The sequence below is a fragment of the Pelophylax lessonae genome (genome assembly GCF_965119305.1).
Source record: "Pelophylax lessonae genome assembly, chromosome: 13".
Lineage (NCBI taxonomy): Eukaryota > Metazoa > Chordata > Amphibia > Anura > Ranidae > Pelophylax > Pelophylax lessonae.
This window is the reverse complement of record NC_138780.1, coordinates 205955691-205972987: the sequence shown is the minus strand read 5'-3', so window position 1 is coordinate 205972987 and position 17297 is coordinate 205955691. Positions and strand designations below refer to the sequence as shown.

The following is a 17297-nucleotide window of genomic DNA, read 5'->3' as shown; positions in this document are numbered from 1 at the left end:
TCACACGGTATTTGTGCAGCGGTTTTGCAAAAACAAGTAAAAATACATTAAAAAAAAACAATATATACCCCAACCTAACCCTTTTTTTGTGAAAGATGATGTTTTGCCGAGTAAATAGATACCTAACATGTCACGCTTTAAAATTACGCACACTCGTGGAATGGCGACAAACTACAGTACTTAAGAATCTCCATAGGCGACACTTTTAATGCCTTTACAGGTTACCAGTTTAGAGTTACAGAGGAGGAGAATGATTGCTCTCGCTCTAACGATCGCGGCGATACCTCACATGTATATACCATTTACATATGCGTGCGCGACTTACATATGAGCTTGTTCTGAGCACGGAAGGATGGGGGGCACTTAAATTTATTTATTTATTTTATTTTTTTCTTGTTTCATTTAATTTAATTTTTTTTATTTTTACACTGTCCTTTTGATTATTATTTTTTATCACTTTTATTCCTAGGAATGTAAACATCCCTTGTAATAGAAATAAGGATGACAGATCCTCTTTATGGAGAGGTCTGGGGTCAAAAAGAACCCACATTTTCTCTTTACCTTTAAAAACAAAAGATAAAAAAAAAAAAAAAAATTGTGCGTCTTCAATCAAAGTCTTTTTCAATCAACACTACATAAAACTACCCTCCAAAAAAAACATAGTCCATGTGTATAAAAAAAAAAAAAATGCAATATAAAGAGTGATCCACTGCAGTTCTTTTTAATCAACAATACATAAAACTACTCCCCAAAAAAAAAAAGTCCATGTGTAAAAAAAATAAAAATAAATGCAATATAAAGAGTGATCCACCGCAGTTTTCTTCAATAAAAAAAAAAAAAAAAAAAGAAAGTACATGTGTTAAAAAAAAAAAAAAAAAAAAGCAATATAAAGAGAGATCCACCGCAGTTTTCTTCTAAAAATGTGTGTGTCTTCAATAAAAAATAAATAAAGTACATGTGTAAAAAAAACAAAAAAAAAACAGCAATATATAGAGTGATCTACCGCAGTCCTTTTTAATCAACAATACATAAAACTACTCCCCAAAAAGCAAAGTCCATGTGTAAAAAAATAAAAATAAATGCAATATAAAGAGTGATCCACCGCAGTTTTCTTCTTCTAAACATGTGTGTGTCTTCAATAAAATAAAAAATAAAGTACATGTGTGTAAAAAAAAAGAAAAAGCAATATAAAAGTGATCCACTGCACTGTTCTTCTGCTAAAGATGTGTGTGTGTTCAATAAAAAAATAAATAAATAAATAAAGTCCATGTGTAAAAAAAAAAAAAAAAAAAAATGCAATATAAAGAGTGATCCACTGCAGTGTTAATTCTTCTAAAAATGTGTGTTTCTTCAATAAAATAAAAAATAAAATACATGTGTAAAAAAAAAAAAAAAAAAAAAAAGCAATATAAAAGTGATCCACTGCAGTGTTCTTCTTCTAAAGATTTGTGTGTGTTCAATAAAAAAAAAAAAATAAATAAAGTCCATGTGTAAAAAAAAAAAAAAAAATGCAATATAAAGAGTGATCCACTGCAGTGTTCTTCTAAAAATGTGTGTGTCTTCAATCAAAGTCCTTTTCAAATCAACAATACATAAAATTACCCCCCAAAAAACAAAGTCCACGTGTAAAAAAAAAAAAATAAAATAAAATAAATGCAATATAAAGAGTGATCCACCGCAGTTTTCTTCTTCTAAAAATGTGTGTGTCTTTAATAAAATAAAAAATAAAGTACATGTGTAAAAAAAAAAAAAAGGAATATAAAAGTGATCCACTGTGTGTGTTCAATAAAAAAAAAAATAAAGTCCATGTGTAAAAAAATAAATAAAAAAAAATGCAATATGAAGAGTGATCCACTGCAGTGTTCTTCTTCTAAAAATTTGTGTGTCTTCAAAAAAAAAAAAACAAAAACAAAGTCTATGTGTAAAAAACAAAAAAAAAAAAAAACCAGCAATATAAAGAGTGATCCACCGCAGTGTTCTTCTTCTAAAAATGTGTGTGTCTTCAATAAAATAAAAAATAAAGTCCATGTGTAAAAAAAAAAAAAAAAAAGGAATATAAAAGTGATCCACTGTGTGTGTTCAATAAAAAAAAAAAACAAAGTCTATGTGTAAAAAAAAAACAAAAAAAAACAGCAATGTAAAGAGTGATCCACCGCAGTGTTCTTCTTCAAAAAATGGGTGTCTTCAATCATAAAAAACAACGTCCATGTGTAAAAAAAAAGCAAAAAAAAAAAAACAGCAATATAAAGAGTGATCCACCGCAGTGTTCTTCTTCTAAAAATGTGTGTGTCTTCAATCATAAAAAACAACGTCCACGTGTAAAAAAAAAAAAAAATTAAAAAGCAATATAAAGAGTGATCCACCGGAGTGTTCTTCTAAAAAGTTGTGTGTCTTCAACCAAAGTCCTTTTAAATCAATAATACATATAATCACCCCCCCCCCCCCCCAAACCGAAAAAAGTCCATGTGTAAAAAAAAAAAAAATGCAATATAAAGAGTGATCCACCGCAGTGTTCTTCTTCTAAAAATGTGTGTGTCTTCAATCATAAAAACAACGTCGATGTGTAAAAAAAATAAAAAATAAATAAGAAGCAATATAAAGAGTGATCCACCGCAGTGTTCTTCAATCACTTATTGACACCAAAATGTGCCCCACCACCTTCTGACCTCACAGATCAATCAGCTTTGTATACAGACACTCCTCCAACCTCCTGCTACCGTCTCCTCTCCCGCCATGCGGCTCTGCAAGCTCCTCCTACTGCTCTGAAAGCTCCTCCCACTGCTCTGCAAGCTCCTCCTACTGCTCTGTGAACCTCATGCAAGCACAGAGGCAGACTACATGGTGCTCTCCATTAGAACAAAGTTTAATAAAAGCCGCCATATATAAAACACTGAAATAAAAATGTAAAATGAAAAGCGTTTGTAATCACACTCACATCCGTCTGCTCAGCGCTCCGCCCACTTCTCAGTGGCTGCGTGATGTCATGGGCTCAGCCCCTCCCTCCTACGCGTGTCGCCCACTCATTGGGCTTCTTCAGTAGGTTTTTTTTTGTTTTTGTTTTTTACACATGAACATAGTTTTTTTTGTATTGTTGATTTAAAAGGACTTTGATTGAAGACACACAAATTTTTATTATTTATTATATGTTTTATTCTATTACTTTTAATGGTGATTTTTGGTTGTATATTTCTATTACACAGGCGCGGTCCATTGTTGTCACCATCAGGAAACCCATCCAACCATCACTGGGGTGCCTGTTGCATGAAGGGTGCATAGAGAAGCACAGAGACCCAGTGGATGAGAGGGGGGAGGGGCAGCTGTACCATATGACGGATTATTAGAACCTTTTACCTTTATACAGAGGAGTCTCCCTCGCCTTGTTCACAATATCCGGCTCGGCTCCATACTGCAGCAAGTGATGCAAGCAATCCAATTCCCCCCTCAGGGCTGCAAGATAGAGCGCCGTTTCCTCCTGCAGAGTGCGCTGGTCGATGGTCGTTGGGTACGCTGCGGAGAGGAAGGTTCCGGGGTAAATATTTCTCCTACAGCCTAACTCCGGGATAGAGTGGGGGAGGGGCTCACTTTTATCACTGTGCCCCACATTGGGGGAATTTCCACTCACTTCCTGTGTAGTCACCAGAGCAGGAAGTACGGGGAAATCTACCAAAGAGAGACACCTAGAGCAATGATGACACTTATTTCACTCACCGTGTACCTGGGGCTGTGTTCACACCTGAGCGCCGGGATTAGGAGCATTTTTTTTGGGTGTTTTGTCGCACGTTTTTGGGCATTTTTGCTCAGCGTTTTGAAGATTTTGTAAATTTTAGCATTTTTTTTTATTAGCCAAAAGAGAAAAATATCATCTGTTTCATCATTTGTTGCCATGTTTTCCAGCTTATTCATCTGCTTTTATTTATTATTTATTTATTATTATTTATTCATTATTTATAATCTTTTTTTATTTTTTTGCTAGGGTTAGATGTTTAGCATTAGGTGTAGAGGTTAATAAGTAAATTATTTAATATTTATTTATTCATTATTTGCTTAATATTATTTATTTATTATTATTAATATTATTATTTATATATTTATATTCTTTTTTTATTTTATTTTTTGTTAGGGTTAGGGGTTAGTATTGGGGTTAGGGGTTAATTCGTTTATTTTATTTATTGATTTATTGTTTAATATTTATTTATTAATAATTTATTCATATATAATGATTCATTATTATTGTTATTTATTATTAATAATTTATTTTAATCCTTTTTTTTATTTATTTTTTTGTTAGGGTTAGGGGATAGTATTGGGGTTAGGGGTTAATTAGTTTATTTTATTTATTGTTTAATATTTATTCATTAATGATTTATGACAATTCATTGTTATTGTTATTTAATATTTATAATTTATTTTAATTTTTTTTTTATTTAATTTTTTGTTAGGGTTAGGGGATAGTATTGGGATTAGGGGTTAATTAGTTTATTTTATTTTTTGATTTATTGTTTAATATGTATTTATTAATTATTTATTAATTTATAATGATTCATTATTATGGTTATTTATTATTAATAATTTATTTTAATTCTTTTTTTGTTAGGGTTAGGGGTTAGTGTTTGGGTTAGGGGTTAATTAATTTATTTTATTGATTGATTTATTGTTTAATATTTATTTATTAATTATTAATTTACAATGATTAATTATTATTGTTATTTATTATTAATAATTTATTTTAATTCTTTTTTATTTATTGTTTTTGTTAGGGTTAGGGGTTAGTGTTGAAGTTAGGGGGTTAATTAATTTTTTTATGGATTTATTGTTTAATGTGTATTTATTCATTATTTATAAATTTATGATGAATCGTTATTATTGTTATTTATTATTAATAATTTATTTTAATTCTTTTTTTTTTTATTTAAAGTTTTTGTTAGGGTTAGGGGTTAGAGGCAACTATATCTTTATTAGTTTAACAAAACATCATGAGGAGACAAAACCTATTTCAAATAATATTGGCTGTGGACATGAGGCCTGGTTGCATTCAGAGTATCACAGCTTCATAGGGTTGGGGGTTCGTGTTACAGGTTAATTTATTTATTGTATTTAGTATTTAATATTTATGTATTACTTATGTATTGATTTATGAATATTTTTTATGATTTTTTTATATTTTTTTATTGTTAGGGTTAGGGGTTAGCATCAGGGTAAGGGGTGGGTTATTTATTCTATTATTTTATATCCTATTCTATTCTATTAATTTATATTCTTTTATTTTCTGTTCTTTTCTACTCTGCTCTATTATTTTATTTTATATTATATTCTATACTATTCTATTATTTTATATTCCTTTCTATTATTTTATTTTTTATTCTATTCTTTTCTTTTATATTATATTATTTTCTGTTCTTTTCTAGTCCATGTTTTTGTTTATCCTATTCTAATAATTTATATTCTATTATTTTCTGTTAGTTTCTTCTCTGCTCTATTATTGTATTTTATATTTTATTCTATTCTATTGGATTATTTTTTTTCTATTCTATTATTTTCTATTCTATTATTTTATATTTTATTCTATTCTATTATTTTATTTTATATTATTTTCTGTTCTTTTCTATTCCATGTTTTTGTTTATCCTATTCTATTATTTTATTTTCTATTCTATTATTTTCTGTTCTTTTCTACTCTGCTCTATTATTTTATTTTTTTATTCTATTCTACATTATATTACATTATTTTCTGTTCTTTTCTGTTCTATTCTATTATTTTATATCCCATTCTATTCAATTAATTTATATTCTATTATTTTTTGTTCTTTTCTACTCTGCTCTATTATTATTATTTTTTTTTTCTGTTATATTATTTTATATTCTATTATTTTCTGTTTTTTTTATTCCGTTATATTTTTTTCTATCCTATTCTATTATTTTATTTTGTTGTATATTATATTATTTTCTGTTCTTTTTTTATTATTTTATATCCTATTCTATTATATTCTATTATTTTCTGTTTTTTTCTACTCTGCTCTATTATTTTATTTTATATTCTATTCTTTTTTTTTCCTATTCTATTATTTTTTGTTCTTTTCTATTCTATTTTTTTTCTATCCTATTTTGTTCTGTTTTGCTGTATTCTTTTCTTTCCTATTCTATTCTCTTTTTTTTTTTATTCGAATTGGAATTCCATAAGAATTTCGTTTTGATATTTCGGATTCGTTTAAATTAATTCGGAAAAATCGGATACATCCGAATAAAGAAAAATATTTCCGAATTTGGATTTGGAACAAAACAGACTGCACATGTCTATTCTCCACTAAAGTGGAAGTGTTAGTCCCTCTGCTGCTCTCACTTATAATAATAATAAAATAATAAAAATAATAATAATAAAATAATTCACTCATTGAAAATGCGTGTGCATTCATTCTGTGTGAATACATTTGCAAAAAATAAATTAATTAATTAATAATGAATGTTAATAGGTGATATTCTATTTTATTGCTGGGGTTTTTTTCCCCTTCCTCTGGATCAACAGCGGGTATAGGATTGTTTATGTGGGATTGTATGGTTGGGTTTTCTTAACTGTTTTTTGTTTTTTTATTGGTTGAACCAGATGGAAATGTGTCTTTTTTTCAACCTGACTAACTATGTAACTATGGAACTATATCCTGTTCTGTTTGAATGTAAATCATTGATTTAAAACAGAAAATAACCACATTTATTTTATGTTCTTTGCTACTCTGCTCTATTATTTTCTATTCTATTCTATTATTTTATACTCCTTTTTATTCTATTATTTTATTCTATTCTATATTATATTATTTTTTGTTCTATTCTATTATTTTCTATCCTATTCCATTCAATTAATTTATATTCTATTATTTTTTGTTCTTTTCTAATCTGCTCTATTATTTTCTTTTCTTTTCTTTTATTTTCTGTTATATTATTTTATATTCTATTATTTTCTGTTTTTTTTTCCATTCCGTTATATTTTTTTTTCTATCCTATTCTATTATTTTCTTTTGTTTTATATTATATTATTTTCTGTTCTTTTTTTATTAATTTATATCCTATTCTATTCTATTATATTCAATTTTATTATTTTATATTCTATTATTTTGTTTTTTTGTCTACTCTGCTCTATTATTTTATATTCTATTCTTTTTTTTTTTTTTTTATTCCTTGGTTGGGTTTTCTTTACTGTTTTTTTTTTTTTTTTATTGGATGAACCAGATGGAATTGTGTCTTTTTTCAACCTAACTATGTAACTATGGATCTATATCCTGTTCTGTTTGAATGTAAATCATTGATTTAAAACAGAAAATAACCACATTTAGCCATTAGATGGAGGTAAAGAGCATAGGACTGAGCTCCATCTAGTGGCCATATGTAGTAATTTTCTTATATTGTTATCAATGATTGATTAGTAACATTAATGATACATGATTTCAGGGCTGTGATTGGCTACAGACCTTTCAGTAACACCTTCAGACAGCCCAGGGACCCGTAATATGCCGCCTCGTGCATGGGCAGCCAGCCATCTTTGTTGGGCTCGTTAAGCCTCTTCCCGGATTTTATGGCGTTGGTCAGTCCCTCCTCGTCTCCCTTCCTGATCATCTCCTCGATGGGGTTCACTTCTCTATGAAGAACAATGGAGGGATCATCAGACAAAATATATACATACCCCCCCTTAGTGTAATATATATACATACTGCCTCTTAGTGTAATATATATATACATACTCCCCCTTAGTGTAATATATACATACTCCCCCTTAGTGTAAAATACATACTCCCCCTTAGTGTAATATATATACATACTCCCCCTTAGTGTAATATATACATACTCCCCCTTAGTGTAATATATACATACTCCCCCTTAGTTTAATATATCTACATACTCCCCCTTAGTGTAATATATACATACTCCCCATTAGTGTAATATATACATACTCCCCATTAGTGTAATATATACATACTCCCCATTAGTGTAATATATACATACTCCCCATTAGTGTAATATATACATACTCCCCATTAGTGTAATGTATACATACTCCCCCTTAGTGTAATATATAGATACACCCCCTTAGTGTAATATATATATACATATTCCGCCTTAGTGTAATGTATACATACTCCCCCTTAGTGTAATATATATATATATATATATATATATATATATATATATATATATATATATATATATATATACATACACATACACCCCCTTAGTGTAATATATATACATACTCCCCCTTATTGTAATATATACATACACCAACTTAGTGTAATATATACACATACTCCCCCTTATTGTAATATATACATACATCCCCTTAGTGTAATTTATATATACATACTCCTCCTTATTGTAATATATACATACACCCCCTTAGTGTAATATATATATACAGTATAACCTTGGATTGAGAGCGATTTGCAAGACAAGCAATTTTTTTGTCTTTTATACTCTTTTGTCTTTTTAAACTCTTTTGTGTCTTTTATTGTTATTTGATATTTTTTTACAAATGAAATACACAAAAAAATAAGGTTTAACCTGTTGCCGATCACCTGCCGCCTTTTTACTGTGGCAGGGTGGCTCTCCTGCGCAAACCGGCGTAGACCTATGTCTGTCGCGCGCCTGCAGCTAGGGGGCGATTGCCGCCTGACTAGGGATCAACCAATTATCGGCAAAGCCGATATATCGAGGGCCGATCTGCACTTTTCCTGATATATCGGAATCGGCCCCGGAGGTTACCGATATTGCCGATATTTTGGGAAAGTGCTGTACCGGAGTGATGGCTGCAGCTAGAGACATCACCCCGGTACCGGCGTCCATAGCCAACGGTCGGCTGTCTTGTAATGACAACCAATGCGGCTGAGAAGCCGATCAGCTGTCATTACAAGGAGCGGGAGGGGATGCCCCCCCCTGCTGCCGCCTTCCCGTCTCACCGGGAGACCCGGGCAACCAGCCTGCACGGCCGCCGAAGGCCCGATCAAAGCCGCATTTGGCTCTGATCGGGTCTCCGTGTAAAAACCCGGAAGTGATGTCATGACATCACTTCCGGGTACTCAGCGCCAGATTTAAAAAAATGACAGCATTCAAAACAGCCAAACTTGGCGTTTTGAATGCTTTTAAGTGCCGAGGAGGGGTTTGGGGTCTTTTAGACCCCCTGATCCCTCCACAAGAGTACCTGCCAAGAAAAAAAATAAACATTTTTAAATGTACGAAAATATCGGTGCATATCGGCTGATACCATGGGGCTGTGTAATGTAAAGGGGTCCATGGGGGCTGTGTAATGTAAAAGGGTCCATGGGGGGGCTGTGTAATGTAAAAGGGTCCATGGGGGGGCTGTGTAAAGTAAAGGAGTCCATGGAGGGGGCTGTATAATGTAAAGGAGTCCATGGAGGGGCTGTGTAATGTAACGGGGTACATGGGAGGGCTGTGTAAAGTAAAGGAGTCCATGGAGGGGGCTGTGTAATGTAAAGGGGTCCATGGGGGGGCTGTGTAATATATAGTGGTCCATGGGGGGCTGTATAATGTAAAGGGGTCTATGGGGGGCTGTGTAATGTAAAAGGGTCTATGGGGGGCTGTCTAATGTAAAGGAGTCTATAGGGGGGCTGTGTAATGTAAAAGGGTCCACGGGGGGGCTGTGTAATGTAACGGGGTACATGGGAGGGCTGTGTAAAGTAAAGGAGTCCATGGAGGGGCTGTGTAATGTAATGGGGTCCATGGGGGGCTGTCTAAAGTAAAGGAGTCCATGGAGGGGGCTGTGTAATGTAAAGGGGTCCATGGGGGGGGGGGGGGGCTGTGTAATATAAAGTGGTCCATGGGGGGCTGTATAATGTAAAGGGGTCTATGGGGGGCTGTGTAATGTAAAAGGGTCTATGGGGGGCTGTCTAATGTAAAGGAGTCTATAGGGGGGCTGTGTAATGTAAAAGGGTCCACGGGGGAGCTTTGTAATGTAAAGGGGTCCATAGGGGGGCTGTGTAAAGTAAAGGAGTCCATGGAGGGGGCTGTATAATGTAAAGGGGTTCATGGGGGGGGCTGTGTAATGTAACAGGGTACATGGGAGGGCTGTGTAAAGTAAAGGAGTCCATGGAGGGGCTGTGTAATGTAAAGGGTCCATGCGGAGGGGGCTGTGTATTGTAAAGGAGTCCATGGAGGGGCTGTGTAATGTAATGGGGTCCATGGGGGGAGCTGTCAAAAGTAAAGGAGTCAGTGGAGGGGGCTGTGTAATGTAAAGGGGTCCAGGGAGGGCTGTGTAATATAAAGTGGTCCATGGGGGGCTGTGTAATTTAAAGGGGTCCATGGGTGGCTGTGCAATGTAAAGGGGTCTCTGGGGGGCTGTGTAATGTAAAGGAGTCTATAGGAGGGGCTGTGTAATGTAAAGGAGTCTATAGGGGGGCTGTGTAATGTAAATGAGTCTATGGGGGAGCTGTGTAATGTAAAGGAGTCTATGGGGGGCTGTGTAATGTAAAGGAGTCTATGGGGGAGCTGTGTAATGTAAAGGAGTCTATAGGGGGTTGTGTAATGTAAAGGAGTCTATAGGGAGCTGTGTAATGTAAAGGAGTCTATAGGAGGGGCTGTGTAATGTAAAGGAGTCTATAGGGGGCTGTGTAATGTAAAGGAGTCTATAGGGAGCTGTGTAATGTAAAGGAGTCTATAGGGAGCTGTGTAATGTAAAGGAGTCTATAGGGAGCTGTGTAATGTAAAGGAGTCTATAGGGGGGGGGGCTGTGTAATGTAAAGGAGTCTATAGGGGGGCTGTGTAATGTAAATGAGTCTATGGGGGAGCTGTGTAATGTAAATGAGGCTATGGGGGGGCTGTGTAATGTAAAGGAATCCATGGAGGGGCTGTGCAATGTAAAGGGGTCCATGGGGGGAGCTGTCAAAAGTAAAGGAGTCAGTGGAGGGGGCTGTGTAATGTAAAGGGGTCCAGGGAGGGCTGTGTAATATAAAGTGGTCCATGGGGGGCTGTGTAATTTAAAGGGGTCCATGGGGGGCTGTGCAATGTAAAGGGGTCTCTGGGGGGCTGTGTAATGTAAAGGAGTCTATAGGAGGGGCTGTGTAATGTAAAGGAGTCTATAGGAGGGGCTGTGTAATGTAAAGGAGTCTATAGGGGGCTGTGTAATGTAAAGGAGTCTATAGGGAGCTGTGTAATGTAAAGGAGTCTATAGGGGGGCTGTGTAATGTAAATGAGTCTATGGGGGAGCTGTGTAATGTAAATGAGTCTATGGGGGGGGCTGGGTAATGTAAAGGAGTCTATAGGGGGGCTGTGTAATGTAAATGAGTCTATGGGGGGGCTGGGTAATGTAAAGGAGTCTATAGGGGGGCTGTGTAATGTAAATGAGTCTATGGGGGAGCTGTGTAAAGTAAAGGAGTCTATAGGGAGCTGTGTAATGTAAAGGAGTCTATAGGGGGCTGTGTAATGTAAATGAGTCTATGGGGGGGCTGTGTAATGTAAAGGAGTCTAAAGGAGGGGCTGTGTAATGTAAAGGAGTCTATAGGGGGCTGTGTAACGTAAAGGAGTCTATAGGGGGCTGTGTAATGTAAATGAGTCTATGGGGGGGCTGTGTAACGTAAAGGAGTCTATAGGGGGGCTGTGTAATGTAAAGGAGTCTATAGGAGGGGCTGTGTAATGTAAAGGAGTCTATGGGGGGCTGTGTAATGTAAAGGAGTCTATAGGGGGGCTGTGTGATGTAAAGGAGTCTATAGGGGGGCTGTGTAATGTAAAGGAGTCTATGGGGGGCTGTGTAATGTAAAGGAGTCTATAGGAGGGGCTGTGTAATGTAAAGGAGTCTATGGGGGGGGGGGCTGTGTAATAAAAATTGAGCTTGGCAGCACAGTGGGGCTGCAGCGTTGAACTGGCTTTCACTCGTGTATAGAAAATGACTTAAAGCCGATAATAAAAGAATTCTCTACAAAGAAGTATCGCAGGTGTAATAAATAACTCATAGCGCTTCCATACTGCGCCATTCCAGTCTGTCATTTCTTGTTTTTCAGGCTCGTGTTACATTGTCCATACGTTGTATTAATGTTTAAATACTGATTTTGTTGGAGGGACCAATAAATATCACCTTATCGATAATTTGCCCTCCTTCTGAACATGTTCATTCCCTGGCTGTCATGCTGATCCGGTGGCTTCGATATGTCGCATTCCCGCTCCTCTGACTTTCTGAACCGGCTTGCTTGTCCCAAGTCTGTCACTCAGAAAACACTGAACCCAGAGGCAGCCAGGAAACTGGCATTTTTTAGCAGCAGACCAGCAATGACCCCTACAACCCCCACCCCCCCCCCCCCCCCCGCCCCGATGCAGGTTTCCTTTAAGTCCAAATCCTTTATTTTTAAGCTGAGAGAAATAATGAGCCAGGCGGGGGATGGGCGGGAAGCCAAATTTACGCTTTGGAGGTGCCAGGAGAGATGACACCACCGAAAATTGCTCAATTCCTGACAAGTTGAACTTTTTCTGTCTTTTGCTTTGTAAACATTTTTCTGCGGATCCCTCGGAGGGCCGCGCCGTCTTTCTGGGAGAAGTCGCAGCGTTTCCCGGTAACTTAATGCGCGGCAATTAGGCGGCTGAGCGCTGTAATCCGCACGGAGTATACACATATTACATAAACACATCCTGAGAAACCATTATTTAATTGCCGGAGTTAATTGCCCTTTGTGTGGCGGAGCGCTGAGCGCGGCAGAGCCAAGACAAACATGGCCGCTAAGTCGACACAGATGCTGCAGCCGTAGTTTTCACATCAGCGACCGAGTGAATAATCCGTATACAAGGTGTACAGCGACTCTCATATATACACTTCAGGACCTTTTTCTGACACTCTTTGTAAAATATTTTGCTAGAAAATTCCTTAGAACCCCCAAAACGTATATATATATATATTTTTTTAGCAGAGACCCTAGAGAATAAAATGGCGATCATTGCAATTTTTTTTATGTCACACGGTATATGCACAATTTTTTACACTTTCATCATTTTTTTTAAAAAGTGCAATATACACCTCAATTTTTATAAAAGATGCTGTCATGCTGAGTAAATAGATATCTAACATGTCACGCTTTAAAATTGCACACACTTATTGAATGGAGACAAACTACGATACTTAAAAATCTCCATAGGCGACGGGTTTATACTGGTTACCAGTTTAGAGTTACAGAGGAGGTCTAGCGCTAGAATTATTGCACTCATTTCACCACTCGCGGCAATACCTCACATGTGATGCAAACACCGTTCACATATGTGGGTGTGACCTACATATGCGTTCACCTATGCGTGCAAGCATGGGGGGAACGGGGCAGGTCAGTGGGGTGTCAGTGAGGTGTCAGTGGGGTGTCAGTGTCAGTGGGATGTCAGTGAGGTGTCAGTGGGGTGTCGGTGTCAGTGGGGTGTCAGTGAGGTGTCAGTGGGGTGTTGGTGTCAGTGGGGTGTCAGTGAGGTGTCAGTGGGATGTCTGTGTCATTGAGGTGTCAGTGAGGTGTTGGTGTCAGTGGGATGTCAGTGTCAGTGAGGTGTCAGTGGGGTGTCGGTGTCAGTGAGGTGTCAGTGGGGTGTCGGTGTCAGTGTCATTGAGGTGTCAGTGGGGTTTCGGTGTCATTGAGGTGTCAGTGGGGTGTCGGTGTCAGTGGGGTGTTGGTGAGGTGTCGGTGTCATTGAGGTGTTAGTGGGGTGTTGATGTCAGTGGGGTGTTGGTGTCAGTGGGGTGTCGGTGTCATTGAGGTGTCAGTGGGGTGTCGGTGTCATTGAGGTGTCAGTGGGGTGTCGGTGTCATTGAGGTGTCAGTGGGGTGTCGGTGTCATTGAGGTGTCAGTGGGGTGTCGGTGTCATTGAGGTGTGATTGGGGTGTCGGTGTCAGTGGGGTGTTGGTGTCAGTGAGGTGTCGGTGTCAGTGGCATGTCAGTGTCAGTGAGGTGTCAGTGTCATTGAGGTGTCAGTGGGGTGTCGGTGTCAGTGGGGTGTCGGTGTCAGTGGGGTGATTATGTCACGAATGTCTCAGTGTCCTTGTGAATTCCGCAGCTGCTGTGACAGCTGAGATCCCCTCCACCCATCCCCCCACAGTCCCAGGAATTGTGCACACACTCGGATCGGGGTGTGGACATTGGTGGGGACCGCAGACCGCCAGCCTGATATCTGAGGTTCAGCTTCCCCCCCCCCCCCCAACCTGGCACTCAGCATTCATCACTTTCCCCTCCCCCACCCCTACGGAACAGTCCGGATGATACCATAGGTGTGCTCCTTGTCCTGTGTTGGTTTTGCCTCGGCGGTAGCACCTTATTGAGGATTACTATGCAGTATATAGGATGGATCAGTATATACAGTATATAGGAGGGATCAGTATATACAGTATATAGGATGGATTAGTATATACAGTATATAGGAGGGATCGGTATATCCAGTATATATGAGGGGTCAGTATATACAGTATATAGGAGGGGTCAGTATATACAGTATATAGGAGGGGTCGGTATATACAGTATATAGGAGGGGTCGGTATATACTGTATATAGGATGGATCAGTATATACAGTATATAGGAGGGATCGGTATATACAGTATATAGGAGGGATCGGTATATACAGTATATAGGAGGGATCGGTATATACAGTATATAGGAGGGGTCGGTATATACAGTATATAGGAGGGGTCGGTATATACAGTATATAGGAGGGGTCAGTATATACAGTATATAGGAGGGGGTCAGTATATAGAGTATATAGGAGGGATTGGTATATACAGTATATAGGAGGGATCACATATAGTATATACAGTATATAGGAGGGATTACATCTAGTATACAGGAGGGGTTAGTATATACAGTATAAGGTAGGGAATCACACCCCTTATATACAGTATATAGGAGGGTCAGTATATACAGTATATAGGAGGGATCAGTATATACAGTATATAGGATGGATTAGTATATACAGTATATAGGAGGGATCGGTATATCCAGTATATATGAGGGGTCAGTATATACAGTATATAGGAGGGGTCGGTATATACAGTATATAGGAGGGGTCAGTATATACAGTATATAGGAGGGGTCGGTATATACTGTATATAGGATGGATCAGTATATACAGTATATAGGAGGGATCGGTATATACTGTATATAGGAGGAGTCAGTATATACAGTATATAGATAGATATAGCAGGCAGAGTTCCCATTTCCTTCTCTATGTTTGCCAAAACTCTGTTTAATCTTCTCCTGGGAACGGATTCTGATTGGACGAGAACTCTCATTAATGAGGATTCATATATGAACATCACACAGGAAGTCGCTTCCCTTTAATCAGACATATAGATTCCAAGAGACACGACCTCTGACCTCCCCCCTCCCCCACTGTACAAATATATACGGTGACATTCACCCCGGGACATAAACTGCCGCGTGTGACATCGTCCGACCAATCACGTGTCCAGCCTGGGACGATTGTAAAGGGTCTGTACAGCCAAAACGTATTTTGTTTGGAGTAGAGAAGGTGTCAATAAAGTGAAATATTTGTGAATTGATGGCGTCCCCTCTCTGGGAGTGTCACTGAAATGAAAAAATGTCAGAGGTTTGGTGTCACTGAAAGGAAATAAATTTCCATGAATTGAAGGTGTCGATGGACTGAAAAAAATGTCCCTGAATTGGTGGTGTCACTGAAATAAAACATTTCTCAGAGTTGGTGGTGTCAATGAAAGGAAAAAATGTCCTTTGACTTGTGGTGTCACAGGAAGGAAATAAGGTCCCTGTATTGCTGGTGTCACTGAAAAGAAAAAATATGTCACTGGAAGAAAAAAAAAAACACCCTGAGTCTGTGGTGTCCATCAGAACACGCACCTGCGGGATCTGTCATCAGAACACTCCCCTGCGGGATCTGTCATCAGAACACTCCCCTGCGGGATCTGTCATCAGAACACTCCCCTGCGGGATCTGTCATCAGAACACGCCCCTGCGGGATCTGTCATCAGAACATGCCCCTGCGGGATCTGTCATCAGAACACGCCCCTGCGGGATCTGTCATCAGAACACGCCCCTGCGGGATCTGTCATCAGAACATGCCCCTGCGGTATTCGTCAGTAGAACACATCCCTGTGGGATCCGTCATTATAACACGTCCCTGCGAAGCCCATCATCAGAACACTCTCCTGCAGGATCTGTGATCAGAACACGCCCCTGCGGGATCTGTCATTAGAACACACCCCTGCGGGATCTGTCATTAGAACATGTCCCTGTGGGATCTGTCATCAGAACACGCCCCTGCGGGTTCCATGAGTAGAACACTCCCCTGCGGGATTCGTCATTAGAACACACCCCTGTGGGATCCATCATCGGAACACACCCCTGCGGGAACCAGCATCAGAAAGCTGCCCTGCGAGATCCATCATTAGAACTTGCTCCTGTAGGATCCATCATCAGAACAAGCCCCTGCGGGATCTGTCATCAGAACAAGCCCCTGCGGGATCTGTCATCAGAACACGCCCCTGCGGGACCTGTCAATACAACATGCCTGTAAGAAGAGGTTTGCTATTCACATGAAAAGACGTGCTTCTGTTAAAACCCCCAGAGACTTGGCAATAGCAAATGCGCGTGCGCATGCGCAAACTCACATTCGCGAGCACGCAACATGTGACAGATGCTGGCGACAAATGGGCTATTTAAACCCAGCCTTTGCTCAGCTCCAGTGCTACTTTGTCTTCAGCCTTGGTTAACCTGTTACCTGCAAACCTGTATCCTGCTTCCAAGTTCCAGACCCGGCTTGTCCTGACCATCCTCTGCTCTCCACCTGCACTGACCCGGCTTATCCCTTGACCTCCGCTCCTGTCTGCTCCTACTGGCTTCTGCACTACCGATTGGCTTCTGACCCGGCTTGTCTCACCACGCTCCTGTCTGCTCCAAATCTGACCACCCTGTCTGTGAGGGTTCAGTCAGCCTACCCTGCTATCCTGACTTCTGCCTCCAGCACCTGTTGCCTGCACGTCTACCTGCTTACCGGATTTACCTGGCTATCTCTCGGTCTGTGGACACCGGCCTGCTTCCAGCAACCTTCAGGAACTCGTGCTACTCTACACTCCGGCGCCTCCTGTCTGCACTATCAGGGGGCCCCGGGTCAGAGGCATAAGAGGGGCCTTCCTCACCATTTCAGGCTCACCTTCAGGTACGTGATGATGCCCCTGTGGGATTCATCAGTAGAACATGCCCCTGTGGGAATCGTCAGTAGAACATGCCCCTGCAGGATCAGGCACCAGAACATGTCCCTGCGGGATCTGTCAGTAGAACATGCCCCTGCAGGATCAGGCACCAGAACACGCCCCTGCA

At 38.8% G+C, this 17297-nt stretch overlaps 1 protein-coding gene across 1 annotated transcript in view; it reads right to left on the bottom strand.

Annotated features, from left to right (window-relative positions):
* Positions 1-17297, bottom strand: part of ASB2 (ankyrin repeat and SOCS box containing 2) — an 81980-nt gene that overhangs the window by 26173 nt on the left and 38510 nt on the right. Inside the window, exons 3-4 of the mRNA XM_082275240.1 lie at positions 7457-7623; positions 3352-3507 (exon numbers count right to left, since the gene is read on the bottom strand). Coding sequence (XP_082131366.1) covers positions 3352-3507; positions 7457-7623 — 323 coding nt within the window. The remainder of the gene's footprint in view (positions 1-3351; positions 3508-7456; positions 7624-17297) is intronic.